The 19,140-nt window shown below is 41.7% G+C and overlaps 1 protein-coding gene across 8 annotated transcripts in view; it reads right to left on the bottom strand.

Moving 5' to 3' along the window:
- Positions 1–3,923: 3,923 nt before the first annotated feature.
- CCSER2 (coiled-coil serine rich protein 2) overlaps positions 3,924–19,140 on the bottom strand; it is a 547,725-nt gene continuing 532,508 nt past the window's right edge. For 6 of the 8 annotated variants that reach the window (XM_029609300.1, XM_029609304.1, XM_029609303.1 and 3 more), the window contains one exon: positions 3,924–6,333. In XM_029609300.1, the coding sequence (XP_029465160.1) occupies positions 4,645–6,333 (1,689 nt within the window). In that variant the 3' untranslated portion in view covers positions 3,924–4,644. The remainder of the gene's footprint in view (positions 6,334–19,140) is intronic. The other 2 variants (XM_029609306.1, XM_029609307.1) reach the window with 1 other exon arrangement.

The following is a 19,140-nucleotide window of genomic DNA, read 5'->3' as shown; positions in this document are numbered from 1 at the left end:
ATTCTCTCTGTTTTATAAGCCACACACAGACGCACAACAGGAGACATTTAGATTTTAGGCACAACTTCAAGCATTAAAGCTCATTTAAAGTGCAATTCTGTTGTCCTGCTTGTATTATGTTATTTCTTAAAATGCTAATTGTTACTTTTTAAAAATATTTATATATATATAAACAAACAATTGTATATATTTATGAATGTGTGCACATATACACACACATACATGTATATACACACATAGAGCAGTAGTTTATGCGTGCTTTAGAGGATATTGCACAAATGAATACACAAGAGGGAAGGACCCAAAGATGCACGTAAACTAGATGAGAATGATTAGTAACTAAAGACAACTTGGAACACACAGTAATGAACGAATTCTTTATTTTTAGGGCTAATCAAAATTGGGAATTATCTGGCAATGCTCAGAAATCATAGGCCTTCAAGCAGTCTGCAACACCAATTTCCTTGGGCTGCCGGCAGCACAAAAACCTCAGCTGCTATGCTGACAGGAGTCTGCACTGAAGGCCACTCTGACCAATCGTGTTGCTAGCTTTGCCAGATAATCTACAATTTTCAGAAACCCTGTTTATTTGGTGTACATACATCAGCTACTAGGAAGAGTGCAGTCACCTGTTTATTTTATGCACATCTGTACTATCTACAGTTAAGTTTGTGCTCAAAAACAGTTTCTTGACTTTCAAACAGTGCATGCAATTGAAAGCCTTCTGTTGGAGCTTTATTCTACTCTGCCCATCTAGATAAGAGACGTATAATGGGATCCAATCAGAGGAATCAGCTGTCTATAGGCAGACTTTTTGATTGAACCCTACTGCCTGTGAAAGGGGAGTGGAGAAGGGGCTGGGGCCAGAGATAAGAGGAGTCCTGAAGCAGTAACACCACAGCAGCAAATGGAATGAAGCACAAGGCAATTATTAAAAAAAAAAAGAAAGGACAATCAGGTGGCGTTCTTGATTTTATTATACATCAATAACAAGGGACACTTGTCAAAAGAGTTTTGTGTCTATTCCATTCTACATATTTTCTTTTTTCATTTTGGTGGTTGCTTTAGTGCATGTCAGGCTTTTGCTACCTTAAATTTTCATCTGTTAAGCTCACTGTGATCCAATGTGCATTAATATTTAATAATACTGCACACAGGTAGCAGCCAAGTTTAAAAGCACAGAAAACATGTTCATGAATATCCTGTTATGTTCTCGTAAAAACATGTTCTTCTGAATTAAGATTCCCAATTGTTTTAAAATAAAGTACATTGGATGAGAATATGCAATGTTTTCCTGATTTCTCATCTCCACCTGAGTTTCTTCCTACTAAGCCTTTTTATTTCACACTGGGCTTTAGAATTCTTTAAGGCCAGGCAGAAACAGATGTTAAAAAGAATATACCAGGCCAGTGTACCTGATTTCTCTTAACATGAATATGTCATGGGAGAGGACACTACTGAACTCTTCTTTATACGCTATACCTTATTCGCTATACTCAGTTACTGAATAATATAAACCTTATAATGAAACATAGGGTCAGAAACCTCATTTACTGATTGGTTATACTAGTGGATGCCAATTGTCTGCTACCATAAACAGAAAAGCTCCTCCTTTTCCTTCTCACCCCCCTGCATAAACTGTTTATTACGTATTCTCAATTATGTGAGTGCCCAACAGGTGAGATATTTCATATTTGTTTATGACTGACTGCATTACAGACTTGTGATGAAATCCTATATTTCATTAAATTCTGGACAATAATGCACTGTACTTTGTTATTCAACTTTCCTGAACCTAGCCAGAAAGCTGCAGAGCCTTCTAAAGAAATATCCATGTAAGTTATTAAAATGTCTTAATTTAAATCCAGGAGAAGTTTTCTGTATTTCCTATGAAATTGTTTTAGCTTTTTACTTTGACAGCTTTCCATTTCTCACTAACATTTGGGGACTGCCATGCCTTTGTCTCTGTATCTGCCCAATTCACCTGTAACATCGCTACACCACTTCCATCACCCTTACATATTAGCCCACACAAGCTCATATATTTCATGATGCAGGAAAAGAATTGCAGCCGTATTTTAATTGGATTTTCAAACATTTGATGTTGAGGTATTTTCTACTAACTCTGAGAAACATGGAAGTGAACAAGTTGGATGAAATAGATAAAAATCACTTTATGCCCACTCACTTTTGACCAAAAATAAGAAAGCAGGGGCACTGCTGCTTTAAGCATTGCTGAGCCTTTTTCATCATATGCACATTAAGTAAAGGTGCAGCTTTGCTCTATCATTAAAAGAGTCACATGTGGAAAGAAAGCTAAAACATAGGAACATGAAAACATTAGTAATTGTGGCTCCTGAACCAAATTGACAACAGTTGGACAACATGGAAAATTACAAGAACATTATATCCCTTTCATCTCTATCCCATTAGTAAAAAAGCTATCTTGGAGAAACTGTGGTGTGTATAAAATTCTTTTTCGATGACATCATATTACTACAGTTATATTTTGGACTGATACCATCAACAAAATCCAAACATTTTAAAATGACCCTACACTGAATGTCCCTTCCCCCCTTCTCCCACATAAAAAATGTTGCTGTGATTAGTTTGAATTTTTTAATTCAATTTTCTATTCCCTAATATGCATTTATGGAAGTTGGAGGCACTTTTCCTGGTTTCTCCTCTGAATACTAAAACACAATGTCTTAGCTTTAATTCAATATATGAAATGATGAGGAATCTTTGAGGCATAGACTGAAAAGAAGAGATGTTTCTTACAAAAGATACTGCATAAAATAACTTTTTTAATGTGTGTGTATATGTATATATATATATATATATATATATATATATATATATATATATATATATATATATATAATATATATATATATATACATACATACATACACACACACATATATACACACACACACACATATCTCATTTCAGTCCAGAACAAGCAGCTTCCTCTGCAAGGGAAAGTACACTGCAGGGCAAGGGAAAACTACAGACTTGTGGAAAAGTTTCCTGCACCCTCCACAAAAAAAAAAAAAAAATCTAACTCTCTTAATGATTATTAAAATGTCAGTAAAAATTCAATGAGCAGCACTTTGTTACTTAAGTGTTTTATACTGAATCAGTAGTTCTGTCAATCTAGATATTACTTTGGAAGGAAGGAGTTGATGCCAAGAAAGTACTATGATTTACACTGAACAGCAGTGTAATTAATTGGTTACTGGTGATCTGATCTCACATAAAAATTGAAGGAAATTCGGCATCAAACATTGGATCACAGGAAAAATCAGTCACTGCTTTAAGCAGCTGAGTAACGAGGTATGTACTTATGACAGTATTTATGTAGCCTAGCTGGAAATATCCATTTATGTCTTCACATGCCATAGGTTTAAATTGGTATCAGTCACTGAGGCCAATATATTTTGGGGTCTAGGAAACAATGAAGTTAAAAAAAAAAAAAAAAGTGTGTATGGAAGGATGTAAAGCTCAAGAATGTACCATTAAAGGAAAACTATTGAACATATGTTGCAGTATTTGACAGTGAATACTTTGTTTAATGAATTAACATTTATGGTGTCTAAAGAAAATAAAACTAGCATTTTAATATCTTGTTCACTGACACCAGATTATCTTTTTAAGTAACTTAAGAAGCTCAGAAACTAATTTCAACTCATTATTTTACTGCCAGCCTTGAAATAAATCAAGGAAAGCACCGTCTACCAGGATACATGCCCAGTAATGTTGCACCAGTAATGTGACTAACAAACACACTGCCCTCCAAATTGGTTCTGAAAGTCCATCCCATGATAAAACTTTACTGACATGCTAAAATGTCACAAGAATGTAACAATACAGATTGCTTGTACTGTGACATCTTTAGGAATTTTGGCTGCCATTTGTGCTCAGGAAAACTGAATTTTCACTTTTTATTATCAAAAAGTAGATTTATGCGAGAAGTTAAAAAATAAACCAAAAACATTCAAACCTAAATTAAATAACAAAATATATTAAATACATCAAGTCATGAGATAAGTACTGATAAATAGGACATTTCTTTTTACACAGGTTGCTAAAATGAGTAAGAATTATAGCCACTGAAGTAATAACCAGATTTTGTAAATATTTAGCACAGGTCCCCATAAAATTGCTAATTAAAATGTCAGTTTACAGTCAGAACCCAGCCAGCAGAATGGGCAGTAATCTCAATTTTTAATATTCTAGATTAATATGGATTCCAAATGATTTCTGGGGATAAACTATCTGTGAATGGAAGGTGCAGAAGACTGATAATGCATTTAGCTGTAAATGCAGGTTCCACTATATGCTAAATTGTCTGTTAACTGGATTGATGAACAATGCAATCAATTTCTACTGCAGGCTTTTCATACAGCTAAATAACCATTATGCTCACTTAAGGAAAGCTGCACAATTCTGATAGTGTGGGCTTCAAATGGAGACTCAGAATGGAATAATGAAATCTAATGATGGCCGCCAGTCTATAATGCAATTCAGGACTTGCAGACTCTAGATAGAGAAGCACTTTTCTGATGCAACAGATGTATGGCAAGCAAGTACAGAGTAAATCAACCTTTCCAGTGGAATGTGCACATAGAAGTTATATCCCTAATGTGTCTTTGGTTTTGGGAGTCGGGAATGTCGGTTGGAAGCAGTCTTCTCCCCAACATACAAACTATTACTCTGGGATTGCTGCATGCTCTCCTTTTTCTGTGGCTGTGACTTTGAAACTTTAGAAGTTGCAGCCTTAGAGGAGACATTCTGAGATTCTTGAGGAACAGCTGTAGAAGGGATAAGAAAGCTCATTTGTTTGGATTTAGACAGCAAAGCGTTTGGTGGGCGAAGCTTAGAGGTTTTTGGGCTCTGTATGCTTTTCTGACTTGGACTAGTAGCTGGTCTTCGTAGTTGCGATGGGCTGGTGGCTGGAGTTTGCAACCGCGGCGATCTAGCGACAGACGCCTGCAACCGCGGCGATCTAGCGACAGACGCCTGCAACCGCGATGGACTAGCGACAGACGCCTGCAACCGCGACGGACTAGCGGCAGACGCCTGCAACCGCGACGGACTAGCGGCAGGCGTCTGCAACCGCGACGGACTAGCGGCAGACACTTGCAACCGTGGACTAGCGGCAGGCGTCTGCAACAGAGACGGACTAGCGGCAGGCGTCTGCAACAGAGACAGACTAGCGGCTGGCGCCTGCAACTGCGAAAGACTAGCGGCTGGCACCTGCAACTGCGACAGACTAGCGGCTGGCGCCTGCAACTGCGACAGACTAGCGGCTGGCGCCTGCAACTGCGAAGGACTAGCGGCTGGCGCCTGCAACTGCGAAGGACTAGCGGCTGGCGCCTGCAACTGCGAAGGAGTAGCGGCTGGCGCCTGCAACTGCGAAGGAGTAGCGGCTGGCGCCTGCAACTGCGACAGACTAGCGGCTGGCGCCTGCAACTGCAAAGGACTAGCGGCTGGCGCCTGCAACTGCGAAGGACTAGCGGCTGGCGCCTGCAACTGCGACGGACTAGCGGCTGGCGCCTGCAACTGCGAAGGACTAGCGGCTGGCGCCTGCAACTGCGACGGACTAGCGGCTGGCGCCTGCAACTGCGACGGACTAGTGGCTGGCGCCTGCAACCGCAACAGGTTAGGGATAGTTGGTTGCAGTGCAGATGAACTGTTATCTAATGAGTGCAATGGCAACTGAATAGCAACTGGTGACTGCCTTTGTGACAGATTATCAGCTGTTACTTGCAGTAATGGACTAGGATCTGGAAAATACAGCTGCTGATCATTGTTATCTTGGGAACTTTGAGATGATACAGAACAGGTCTTTGTATGACACGTCAAAGTATTCTGTCCTTTGGATTTGAAAAGGTACGATGTCTTCATCCGAGATGCTGGACCTATCATTGATGCTTGACCTTTTACAGCTGAATTAGCTTGTGGCTCTGTTATTGTACTATTTAGAGTAGTTATCTGAATGGAGGAGGGTGAAGTCTGTATATCTAATAGTTCATTATATGTTTGCTCTCCAGACTTGATTGGGTTCTTTTCTATTTTCTGATTCTCCGCTGGTGGCACATCCTCTTCAAGGTCCTTTATTTTTAGCTGTGTACTTAATAAATCACTTAGCCCAAAGGGGTCATTTTCAGCACAGTTTACAAACTTTTGTTTCTGGTGGTATTTACTTTCATGCAAGACCTGGTCAGTATGTTTATTGTGGTCCTCGATATGTGCTGTTTTTATTAAGATTCCCTGGGTGTGGTCTGTGGAACCGAGGGTGTTGCTGGAACACTGTAGTACTGGATGCTGTTTAAGAAAAAAAAAGAAGGAAAAATATGTTATGATACTTTATGCTACAAGTTGGATAGTCACACAACAATCCTTTGCAAGCAGCACATGGGGTAGTTAGCTACTCAATACTGCCCAAGTCCATAGGCTTGTACAAATACACATGTAGAGTCCTAAACAATGTATATATATATTACTGGTAAATCATTTGAATAAAAAAAAAAGCTACACTAAAAGGACAATCCCAAGATTGCACAAATCTCAAAATATAAAATATAAGTAATACAATAAAGAAAATGCATCTTTCTTTTTTATTTAATGTATAGAAAGAATAATAGATTTGATTCACTTGAAATCTTCCATATTTTGCGTTTCTGTTCCACCATAGTAAATGTAAATCAGCTCCTCTCAAGATACTAGCAATATTCAATGGAAAGGTCCTTAAAAACTAAGAAAATATGAGTTCTTCCATTTGAATATGATGGAATCCTCACGAGAATAAATATTATGAGTAGCATCTATACCAGCTTTGATCTATTTTAAAGGTTTCTTGGGAAATGGATATGGGGATATTGGTTGCTGGCTATATTTATGACTGATTTACATTTTAAGACCATCTTTTCAAAGACTGAAACTTCAGAGCAAACCTAGATAGGGACAAAGGACTTGCAATGAGAACATCTTAGTCAAATTATTGAGCAGATTTATAGAGTTTTACCTTAAAAGGCATTATATTTACCTATAAAAACATGCTGGCTTTTATATTGTTATTCACAACTGCATCTGGAACTGGCAAGTTACCTGCTGATAAGCAAGTTTAACAAAGATGCTGCATTTTCTTGGAGATAAGATTCCGATTTTATAAAGGTAGAGAATTGCCAATATATCTTTAAGACACGTATTCCTCCCAAAGCAAGAATTTTATTGGATTAACGCGACATTTCACTGTTGAAGCGAAAGCCTCTTGTATGCTAATCAGCCAACAATTTTCTGTATTTTGAGAACGGGGCTTGCTGATCTAAAGACTTTAAGATGTTTAAATGAGATCTGTAATGGATTTTTCACAGACCACCACTGTTGCGCTGAGATCAGCTGTGTAAAACTGGTGAATATTAGAAACAGAACATCTGATGCCACAAGGCTTCCTTTTCAGAAAACCATAATTTAAAAACATAGGGCAAGTTTTCCAAAGGTGACACAGATAAGTTAAGCATGTAGTTTTACCTGCATAGCTATAGGTGGATTTTCAGTCTCAAGCTACTTACAGTTTGAGCGTGAAAATCTGCTACCTCTAACTCCTTAAGTTACACGGGAAGATCCTTTGAAAAAAGATCCCTCTCTTCCCTCACTGCAGACCTCCAATCTTTGTATGAGGACCCAACCCCAGCAATGAAATCTCCTCCTGGACTATGCACTCCTCCCCTGCCCCCCAACTGGTGGCATTCGGAGCTCAATGCTGAAGCAGGAATATACCAATCAACTACTAACAATCCCAATTAATTGTCTCTGTCTGCTCAATCCATTTAACTATACAAATATACACTTAAATGTATACATTTTTATAAATGGGCGGTGGCAATTTCATATATTGGCTCTAGTACCAACCACGGTTACCGTGTCTTCATCATTTTAACCTCCAATGCCAACTACCCATCCCTTTTTTTTTTTTTTTAAAATTAAATTGCATCACCTCTCCTGGGCGTGCGATGCTATATTTTAATGAGATACTGCGTTAAAAAGCATCAGGCGCCCAGAGGAGTTGTGGCTGTGCGTACGTTAGGAAAATGAACACTCAACGAGCGTCAGTTTTCTCGCCCTGCAGGAATATGAGAGAATGAACAAGGCGAGCAGGGTGGCTTTTTTGCAGTGGGAGGAATGATACACTTTGCTTGAATACTTAGTAGGTAGAAAATACATCTATATTGGGACAAACAAAAAAAATAAAATATCCAGCTAAAAGTGAAGGTGTCGAGAAAGGACAGCGTGGCTTCTTGCAGTAGCACATCCCTCCCCATAGAAAAGCGTTTTTTTTTTTTTTTTGTTGAGCCCTGGATGCGTGGCAAGACTTGATGCCAACTCCAGGGCTGGGGTTAAATTTGCCATGTTAAGAAAATGCGCATTGGACGCATGGTGATTTTTTGAATTGGGGATAATAGCTAATAGCCTCATCTATATGGCATTTACATGTTATGAGCGCTATAAGCTTCACATTAGTTTAGATGTGTGCTCTGGATGCGCTAATTCCCTTATTGCAACAGGTGTTTGTCTAGCACGTCTAAAATGCGTGTCCAAATGTAGGTTAACCTGTGTGCTAGGCTGAGAGCACTTTATTGCATCGGCCCCTCAGTAGGCATAGGAAGCTATATTCAGATCCTCCATAGGGTAAACGTATAAAGAAGTTGGATCGAACTGCCTAACTCAGATATATATATATATATATATATATATATATATATATATATATATATATATATAAGAACATAAGATATACCATACTGGGTCAGACAAGGGTCCACCAAGCCCAGTATCCTGTTTACAACAGTGGCCAGTGCAAGTCACAAGTACTTGGCAAGTACCCAAACATTAAATAGCTTCCATACTATTAATGCCGGCAACAAGCAGTGACTATTCCATACTATTAATAGTTTATGGACTTTCCTCCAGGAACTTAAATAACCCATTTTTAAACTTAGCTATAGTAACTGGCTTAACCACATTCTCTGACAATGATTTCCAGAGCTTAATTGTGCACTGACTGAAAAACTTTTCTGTTTTAAAAGTGGTACTTGCTAACTTCATGGAGTGCCTCCTAGCCTGTATATAATCTGAAGGAGTAAATAACTGATTCACATTTACCCATTCAAGTGCTTTCATGATTTGTAGACCTCTATCATATCCCCCCTGAGCCATCTCTTCTCTAAGCTGAATAGCCCTAGCCTCTTTAGCCTTTCCTCATAGGGGAACCATTCCATGCCCTTTATCGTTTAGGTCACCCTTCTCTGTACTTTCTATAGTGCAACTATATCTTTTTTGAAATAGTGATCAGAAGCGCACTCAGTATTCAAAGTGCAATCTCACCATGGAGCAATACAGAGGCATTATGATATCCTCCATTTTATTTGCCATTCCCTTCCTAATAATTCCTAACATTCTGTTTGCTTTTTTGACTTCCACAGCACACTGAGCTGACAATTTAAATGTAATATCAACTATAACTCTCAGATTTTTTTCCTGGGTGGAAGCTCCTAATATGGAACCTAACATCGTGTAACTAAAGCCATAGGTTATTTTTCCCTATATGCGTCACCTTGCACTTGTGAACATTATATTTTATCTGCCATGTGGATGCCCAATCTTCCAGTCTTGCAAGGTGCTCCTGCAGTTTATCACAACCCACTTGTGATTTAACTACTCTAAATAATTTTGTTTCATCTGCATATTTGATCGCATCACTCGTCTTACCCCCTTTCCAGATCATTAAAAAGCACCAGTCCAAGTACAGATCCCTGAGGCACTCCACCATTTAACTTTTCCCACTATGAAAATAGACTATTTAATCCTAGACTCTGATTCCTGTCTTTTAATCAGTTTACAATCCACAAAAGGACATCACCTCATATCCCATGATTTTAGTTTTCTTAGAAGCCTCTCATGAGGGACTATGTTAAGCAGCTTCTGAAATTCCAAATACACCACATCTACCTGTTCACCCCTTCATCAAAATGTAGCAGAATTTTGAGGCAAGATTCCCTTGGGTAAATCCATGTTGGCTGTGTCCCATTAAACCATGTCTATCTGTAATTTTATTCTTTATAATAGTGTCCGTGATTTTTCCCAGAACTGAAGACAGGCTCACCAGCCTATAGTTTCCTGGATCACCTCTAGAGCCCTTTTTAAATATCGTGGTTAGATTGGCCACCTTCCAGTCTTCAGGTACAATGGATGATTTCAATGATTGGTTACAAATTACTTGTAATAGGTGTGAAAAGTGTTTCCGGAATGGATACTCCCCAATGTCCTCATCAGTAAACATCATTTAGTCTTTCCGTGATGGCCTTATCTTCTCTAAAAGCCCCTTTAACTCTTAAGTCATTTAATGGTCCGACTCCCTTGCAGGCTTCCTGCTTTGGATGTTTTAAAAAGTTTTAATTATGAGTTTTTGCCTCTATGGCCAACTTTTTTTCAAATTCCCTCTTAGCCTGTCTTATCAATGTTTAACATTTAACTTGCCAATGCTTATACTTTTTCTTGTTTTCTTCAGATGGATCCTTCTTCCAATTTTTGAAGGAAGATCTTTTGGCTAAAATAGCCTCTTTCACCTCACATTTTAGCCATGTCAGTAATCATTTGACTTTCTTTCCATCTTTCTTAATGCATGGAATGACGCATCTGGCTGCGCTTCTCAGATGGTATTTTTTTTTTTTTTTAACAATGTCCACACCTGTTGTACACTCTTAGGGGTAAATTTTCATACCTACGTGCGGGCGTACATGTGTGCGTGCTACCCAGTGAGCGCACATGTATGCCCGATTTTAACATGTGCATGTTATAAAATCGGGGGTCGGCGCGTGCAAGGGGTGCACACTGGTGCAACTTGCGCATGCCCACGCCCACAGCTATCCCCCTAAACTAACCTTCCCACCCCTTCACCTAACCTTTCGCCCCCCCAGCCCTATTCTAACTCCCCCGAACTCTGTCTTACCCTTTTGCACCTGCCTCCGGGCTGGCACGTGATCCTTCGACAAAGTGGCAAATGGCCACTGCCAGAGGCCTCTGGCCCCGCCCCTGGACCGTCCCTTTTGTAAAGCTCCGGGACTTAGACATGTCCTGGGGCTTTATGCACGTCGCCAGGCCTTTATAAAATAGGCCCTACGCTCGTAGGGCTTTTAAAATCCGGCCCTTAACCTTTGTAGCTGCATCTTTCAGTTTTTTTCTATTTTTCTCATTTTATCAAAGTTTACCTTTTGAAAGTTTAGTGCTAGAGCCGTGGATTTACTTATCTTCCCCTTTCCAGTCATTATTTCAAATTTGATCATGTTATGATCACTACTGCCAAGCAGCCTCATCACCATTATGTCCCTCACCAAATCATGCGCTCTACTAAGAATTAGATCTAAAATAGCTCCTTCTTGCATCAGTTCTTGAACCAATTGATAAATAAAACTGTCATTTATTCCATCCAGGAACTTTCTCTCTCTAGCATCTCCTGATGTTACATTTATCCAGTAAAAATTTGGGTAATTGAAATCTCCCATTATTACTCTACTACCAATTTGCTTAGCCTCCCTAATTTTTCTTAGCATTTCGTCTGTCTTATCAATTTGGCTAGGTGGACAGTATTATACTCCCATTGCTATATTCTTCCCCACACACATGGGATTTCTATCCAAAGAGATTCTATTTTGAAGTTTCTTGAAGGATCTTTATCCTGTTGGACTCTATGCTATTCCGGACATAAAGCGCCCCCCTCCTACCAAGTTGCTCCTCCCTATCATTGTGATATATTTTGTACCCTGGTATAGAACTATCCCATTGGTTATCCTCTATCCACCATGTCTCTGAGTTGCCAATTAAGTCTCTCTCACCATTTACTGTTATACACTCGGACTCTCCCATCTTACTTCTTAGACTTCTGGCATTGGCATACAGACAATTCAAAGTGTGGTTTTTTTGTTTGAATTAATCTGCTTTTCAGTTGACAGGGATAATTTGGAATCTTTTAGATTAGATGATTCTTTACTTATAGGCACATGGACTGCTTTTGTGGAACCTCTCTGTTAGGATGCCTCCTGCTTCATTAGTATCCTTTGAAGATACTTCCCTCTGAACCATGTGCTACTGATCGACTGTCTGCTTTCCCTGTGGTTCTAGTTCTAGATGTATGGCTAGATCCTTTAGAAAATGTACCCCAAAATATAACAAAGATTATGGTTGGAAAGGGTATGAATAGCTTACTGACTGTCTATCTGGCTATTTAGGTGAAAACTGCTGTAAATGATAACTGTATAACTACTAATCTTCAGCGGCGGACCACGAATGCCGGTATAAAAAAGTGTTAAATAAATAAATACTAATCTCTGTCATGGTAATAGAAGCACTATTGTTAGTTGGTTGGGAGACAAAACCCTAAAGTTAAGTGGTTCTTTCTACTTCAAGTATTTTTATTTATTTATTTATTTAGACATCACATGAAATTACGCAGATGTATAATAAAAGCAGGTGTGAATTTGATATTTGTAAGCACTTTTTAAATTGTATTTTAAAAAATGTTAGGTGGGGGGAAGTTAGGTTAGTGTAATGGAACAGTTTTGTTGCTGTTTTTTTGGATACATGCACACAGGACAGCACAACGGGGCACAAGATGTTCAACCAGTTTATAGCAATCTGACTGAAAGTATATCTTTTGATACTTTATGATTAGATAAGCAAAGAAATATCCTTGCAGATATTTTAAACATTTGAAAACCTCTGCAAGCAATCTAAGATACCTATGGCTGGATTCACTAAAGCTTTTTTCCTGTTATCTATTGAAAAATAAAAGGTATAATAATCTTGGAAAGAGGATATACAATGGATGATAAAAAGCTTACTGGAAATTTTGGTTTTATTAAAAATGCCTTCTCATGTTTTATATTTTTCAAGATACTATAAATTCAATTTATAATTTTCATGAATACCCTGAAAAGTAATTAGAACAGATAATATGATACAATAGGGATTCTTCTGAGACTGCAAAGGCAAAATTTTCTCTGTACATAGCTCAGTTTAAAGGAGACAGCCATCTAGCATAAATGACCTTCATTTATGAGTTTGTGGTAATCAAGAGGACGGCAAACCCCTCTTCTATTACCTGTGAAGCCCCCTGCCCCAAGGGAGAGAGAGTAAAGTGCATGCTACCATTTAAGTAAACTGCAGCAGAGAAAAAATAAATAAATAATAAAAAGAGAGAGGACAATGCAGCCATGTAACATGATGTACCAGCCCAGGAAACCCAGAATGAGACTGAAAAGTTTGCCAAGACCTCTTACTGTAAAGGTGCTTAAATGACCATTGAATAGATGAGTCAGAGAATCAGGTAGGGGAATTTGCATGTCACAGCCCCCTGGACCTACTGTTGGTAACTTGCAGTGAAATATCACTTAAAATCATACAGAAATATGACTGGAAAAGTCCTACACTGGAGAATTCTCAATGAGATAGGGATTTGTGAGAAAAATGTACTGCAAAACAGTCCTAGGAAGCAAACAGATTCTCACCTTGACTAACAGGGGAAGTCAGACCCCTGGGTACCTAGTTCTCAGACAATAGAAAGAAAAGCCAGGCAGGATGGAAGGATGTGCACACATTCTCTTTCCATGGTCCTGCTTGAGTCTTGGTCTTTTAGCTGAGAGAAGGTGACAAATCCAGGCTGGGTAACAGTGAATGACTAGCCATGAGCTTAATGGAGCTAAAATCACTAAAAGCTGAAATTGTGGAGGGCCTGAATCATTGAATGCTAAATAAGCCATAGGCCTATTGGAGCTGTAATCCCAAGCCAGGAAAAGCCCTTCTACCAAGGGAGAGGCACCGAAGGACTGAACCAGATTGGAAAGTGACCCAGCAGCAGATTAAGTGGTCCTCCAGGAGTCTGTGGACCTCAGCAGTAGATCAGGAGGTGATCTTGGGTCGTCCCCCTTGAGCAAGGGGCACCCAGTAGCAGATCAAGTGATCCACCAAGAAGGTGTGGACCTCAGTGCCAGGTCCAGAGGCACATTTGGGTTCCTTAGGAGGTCGTGGACCCTAGCAACAATCCAGGAAGCAGTTGGGTCCTCCAGAAGGGTGTGGATCCCTGCATTTGCACGGACCTTTCAGCAGAACAGAAGTGGCACCAAGGAAATGGCAGTGGTTTAGATAATATGGACCCCCCTCAGGCCAACACTGCCCACCTGTCTAGTTGCATCTTTTCACATGGGTGAGACTTGGGAAAAAAAGAGGGAGGATAACAACACTTGATTAAGTGGGAACTCAAGAGGTTCCTTCTAATCTATATGGTGGTATACTGTGGGAGCAAACAACCCTAAATTTTCAAATATTAAATGTTCTTGCTACCTTGTAGAAATGTATATAGTTGTATGGCCTGAGACTATTAACCATGAGTAGATAAGTGTATTGTTTGACATCTTATTAGCAATGAACACAGTCATGTAGAAATATATATACTTATATAATCTAATAAACCTGTGTATATTTATACATACTGCCAGCCACGTTCACAGTCCCATTTTTTTTCCTAGATGAAGGGAGGGAAATCCCATCCTCTAACACCTTCTTCCCCAGGTGGCGGCACTAGGCGCCAAGAACATGAAGACCAACGGAGTCTGCCATAGGGAGGGCTCCCGCCAGGTCGGTCCCAAACCCAGGAACGTCCCATGAAGTAAGCAGTTAAGGAGGCATTACACTTGTACAACTTTAGAGAGAGTCCCTAAATCCTAATATACTACATGGATTTAAGACTGGATAAGGACTGTCAAAATAACTTTCCACTAGCCACTCTGAAGGCAATGAATACAGGTATTGCAAGAGAGAATGACACCAAATATACATAATGTAATATATTAAAACTTGATATGGCAAAGTCATATGTACACTGTATTGATGATAAAACCTGTTTATAGTTCAGATTATTTTTTTTTTTAAGATGCTGTCCTGCAATTCAATTCCCCTGACCTCCAAAGGATTTATATTTAGGTCACTGATCGTAAACTCACAAATAGTGGCTACAATTGGCTTATTTTGGTAAGGATGTCATAAATTAATCAGTATTATAAAACTGTATAACTGCTTCTCACCGAGTTGTTTAAGGGGAACTGCAAAAGGAAGGCTTAAAGAACTTCAATAACTGAATGACCATTCTAAAATTAAATACAAAAAATGTGAATGAAAAAATATCACCACTCAGTACAATAATCCTTAACAAAAAGAAAGGGTGAAAAATGTAGAGATTACTTACCTGATAATCTCCTTTTCCTTAGTGTATGTAGATGGACTTAAAACAAGTGGGTATAGTGTGCTCGTGCTAGCATTTGGAGACGGATCTGACGTCAGCACGGGTACATATACCCCCACAGGAAGTGTAGCAATTCAGTAATCTTCCTTGCAAAAGCTGTAGCTGACCGATCGTTTAAATGAACAGGATTACCCTGACCAATTGATGGTAGCTGGAGACCGCCAGTGTTCTCAACCAGAAGGCGTCGACACCCGGCAGGGTGGAAGCCCTATATAAGCAAAACATGGCTTACCGTGAGTCGGCGAATCCCCATGTATACCGGCAGCTGGGCGGGATGCTGAGTCCATCTGCATACATTAAGGAAAAGGAGATTATCAGGTAAGTAATCTCTACATTTCCTAGCATGTAGCAGATGGACTCAAAACAAGTGGGATGTACAAAAGCTACTCCCAGACTGGGCGGGAGGCTGCCCGAGGACAGTGTAGGATTGCCCTCGCAAACGCTGTGTCCTCCCTGGCCTGGACGTCCAGACGGTAGAATCTGGAGAAGGTATGGAGGGAGGACCACGTCGCCGCTTTACATATCTCTGCAGGCGACAGCATCCTAGTTTCTGCCCAAGAGGCCGCTTGCGCTCTGGTAGAGTGAGCCTTGACCTGTAGAGGCAGTGGTTTTCCCGCCTCAACGTAGGCTGCCCTGATAACTTCTTTGATCCAGCGGGCGATGGTTGGCCATGAGGCCGCTTCCCCTTGCTTCTTCCCGCTATGAAGGACAAACAGATGATCCGTCTTTCATACTGCTTCTGACATTTCCAAGTATCTGGCCAGTATTCTGCCGATGTCAAGATGACGCAGTATTCGACCTTCTTCTGACTTCTTTAAACCTGCCGTAGATGGCAATGATATGGTTTGGTTGAGGTGAAAGTGTGAGACCACTTTGGGTAAGAAGGAAGGAACCGTGCGAAGATGGATAGCTTCTGGAGTGATTCTGAGAAACGGATCACGGCAGGACAGTGCTTGTAGCTCTGAGACGCGGCGTGCTGAAGACACAGCCAGCAAGAACACCATCTTCAGGGTTAACAAACGGAGAGACAGGCCTCGAAGGGGCCTGAAGGCAGATCCCGCTAGAAATTCCAACACTAGGTTGAGGTTCCACAAGGGCACTGGCCACTTCAGTGGCGGGCGAATGTGTTTGACTCCTTTCAGGAAACTTGAAACGTCTGGGTGTTTGGCAATGGTGTTGCCGTCACTCCTGGGACCGTAGCAAGACAGCGCTGCTACCTGAACCTTGATGGAGCTGAGGGACAGACCCTTCTGAAGTCCATCTTGTAGGAAGTCCAAAATGATAGGAATCTTAGCGGCATGTGAATTGGTGCTGTGAGAGTCGCAACAGTCTTCAAAAACTCTCCAGATCCTAATATATGTCAATGATGTGGAGAACTTGCGTGCTCGGAGGAGTGTATCTATTACCGGCTCCGAGTATCCTCTTTTCTTCAATCTATTTATTTATAGATTTTTTTTATACCGGTGTTCCTGTATGAAATACAGATCACATCGGTTTACATTGAAACAGAACATAAATTTAAATAAATTTAAATAAACATAAATCTAGCCCTCTCAATGGCCAGACCGTAAGAGAGAATTGAGTTGGATCCTCGTGGAGGATGGGACCTTGCCGCAGCAGGTCCCTGTGTGGAGGCAGGCGAAGAGGATTCCCTGCCAGTAGTCTTCTCATGTCTGTGTACCAGGGTCTTCTTGGCCAGTCCGGGGCCACTAGAAGAACTAGGCCTCTGTGTCGCTGAATCTTGTGTATAATGGCACCCAGCAGGGGCCACGGAGGAAAGGCATATAGCAGGATTCCCTGAGGCCAGGGCTGTACCAGGGCATCGATCCCCTGGGATAGCGGATCCCGCCTGCGGCTGAAATATCTGGGTACTTGAGCGTTGGACCTGCTGCCAATAGATCCATGCCCGGGGTCCCCCACTGATCCACAATCATCTGGAAAGCTGTGGGCGACAGCTGCCATTCCCCTGGATTTAGGCTTTCTCTGCTGAGAAAGTCTGCCATGGTGTTCTCCTCCGTTCACATCGCCAGGAAGGACATGTCCTGGAGATTCGCTTCCGCCCAAGTCATCAGAGGGGCTATTTCTAGATATACCTGTTGGCTTCTGGTTCCGCCCTGTCGGTTGATCTATGCCACCGTGGTGGCGTTGTCTGACATCACTCTGACCGCTCTGTTGCGAAGTCTGTGGGCAAATCACAGGCACGCTAGCCTGACTGCCCGTGCCTCTAGTCGGTTGATGTTCCACCTTGACTCTTCTCTGTTCCACCGCCCTTGGGAGGTGAGTTCTTCGCAGTGTGCTCCCCATCCGTTCAGGCTGGCATCTGTAGTGAGCAGGGTCCAGGTTGGGGAGGACATTCTTGACCCCGGGCTCATGTGGCCGGGCTGCAACCACCACCGTAGCTGATTCCGCACTCTGGCTGGTAGAGGTAGGTGTACGGTGTAGTTCTGTGATCGTGGGCTCCACCGAGAGAGGAGGGCGCGTTGTAATGGTCTCATATGCGCCCGCGGTATCACCTCCAGAGTGGATGCCATGAGGCCGAGGACCTGTAGGTAATCCCGAGCTGTGGGCCGGCTGGCGCTCAGAAGGGCCTGCAGATGATTCCGGAGTTTCGACTTCCTTTTGGAGGTCAGGCTGACCTTGTCTTCCTGGGTGTCGAATTGAACCCCTAGGTATTCCAGCGAGTGGGACGGCTGTAGGGAACTCTTGTTTATGTTGACTACCCATCCTAGGCTTTCCAGAAGAGCTATAACTCTGTTGGTTGCCCGGTGGCTCTCCTCCGGTGACTTTGCCCTGATCAGCCAATCGTCCAGGTAGGGATGGACGAGAATTCCGTCCTTCCTGAGTGCTGCCGCTACTACCACTATGACCTTGGTAAAGATCCGCGGCGGCTAACCCGAAGGGTAAGGCTCGGAACTGTAACTGCTGATTCAGGACTTTGAAGCGTAAATAGCGCTTGTGATCCCGATGGATTAGAATATGCAAATAGGCTTCTGACAGGTCTAGGGAGGTGAGAAACTCCCCTGGCTGTACTGCATTCTTGACAGACCGTAGAGTTTCCATGCAAAAGCTGGGGACCCGCAGGTATCGGCTGACTGACTTGAGATCCAGGACGGGCCTGAAAGTGCCCTCCTTCTTGGGTACTATGAAATAAATGGAATAATGCCCAGAATTTATCTCCTCTGCAGGCACTGGAATTATTGCTTTTAGTGCCAGGAGCCTCTGTAAGGTCACTTCTAGTGCCGCTTTCTTGAGAGGTGAACAAGGAGATTCCACAAATTTGTCTGGCGGGAGCCGAAGAAAATCCAGGAAATAACCTTCTCAGATGATGGCGAGGACCCACTGGTCCGAAGTAATCTCGACCCACCTGCGGTAGAAGAGGGTTAGCCTGCCCCCTATGGCCGCTACCGCCGGATGGGTCGGCTGATTGTCATTGTGGGTTGCGGCCGGGACCAGAACCCAAGCCGGTTCTCCTCTTGTTGTGCTTAGCCCGAAAGGGCTGGTTCCTGGCCTGAGAACGAGGTGCTTGATAGCGAGCCCTGTAAGGGTTGAAGCGCTGAGAGTTTCTACCTCTGGATGGTCTAGAAAACGAACGCTGGCTCCTCCTCGACCTGTCTTCTGGGAGACGGGGTAATGGAACAACACCCCATTTATTAGCCCATTTCTTGAGATCGCTGCCAAACAGTAGGGATCCCTTAAAGGGCATTCTTGTGAGGCGCGTCTTGGAGGAAGAGTCGGCAGCCCAATTGCGTAGCCAGAGCTGTCTCCTGGCTGCCACTGAG

This window comes from Rhinatrema bivittatum, chromosome 7 (assembly GCF_901001135.1).
Source record: "Rhinatrema bivittatum chromosome 7, aRhiBiv1.1, whole genome shotgun sequence".
Taxonomy (NCBI): domain Eukaryota; kingdom Metazoa; phylum Chordata; class Amphibia; order Gymnophiona; family Rhinatrematidae; genus Rhinatrema; species Rhinatrema bivittatum.
This window is presented reverse-complemented; position numbering and strand designations above follow the sequence as displayed.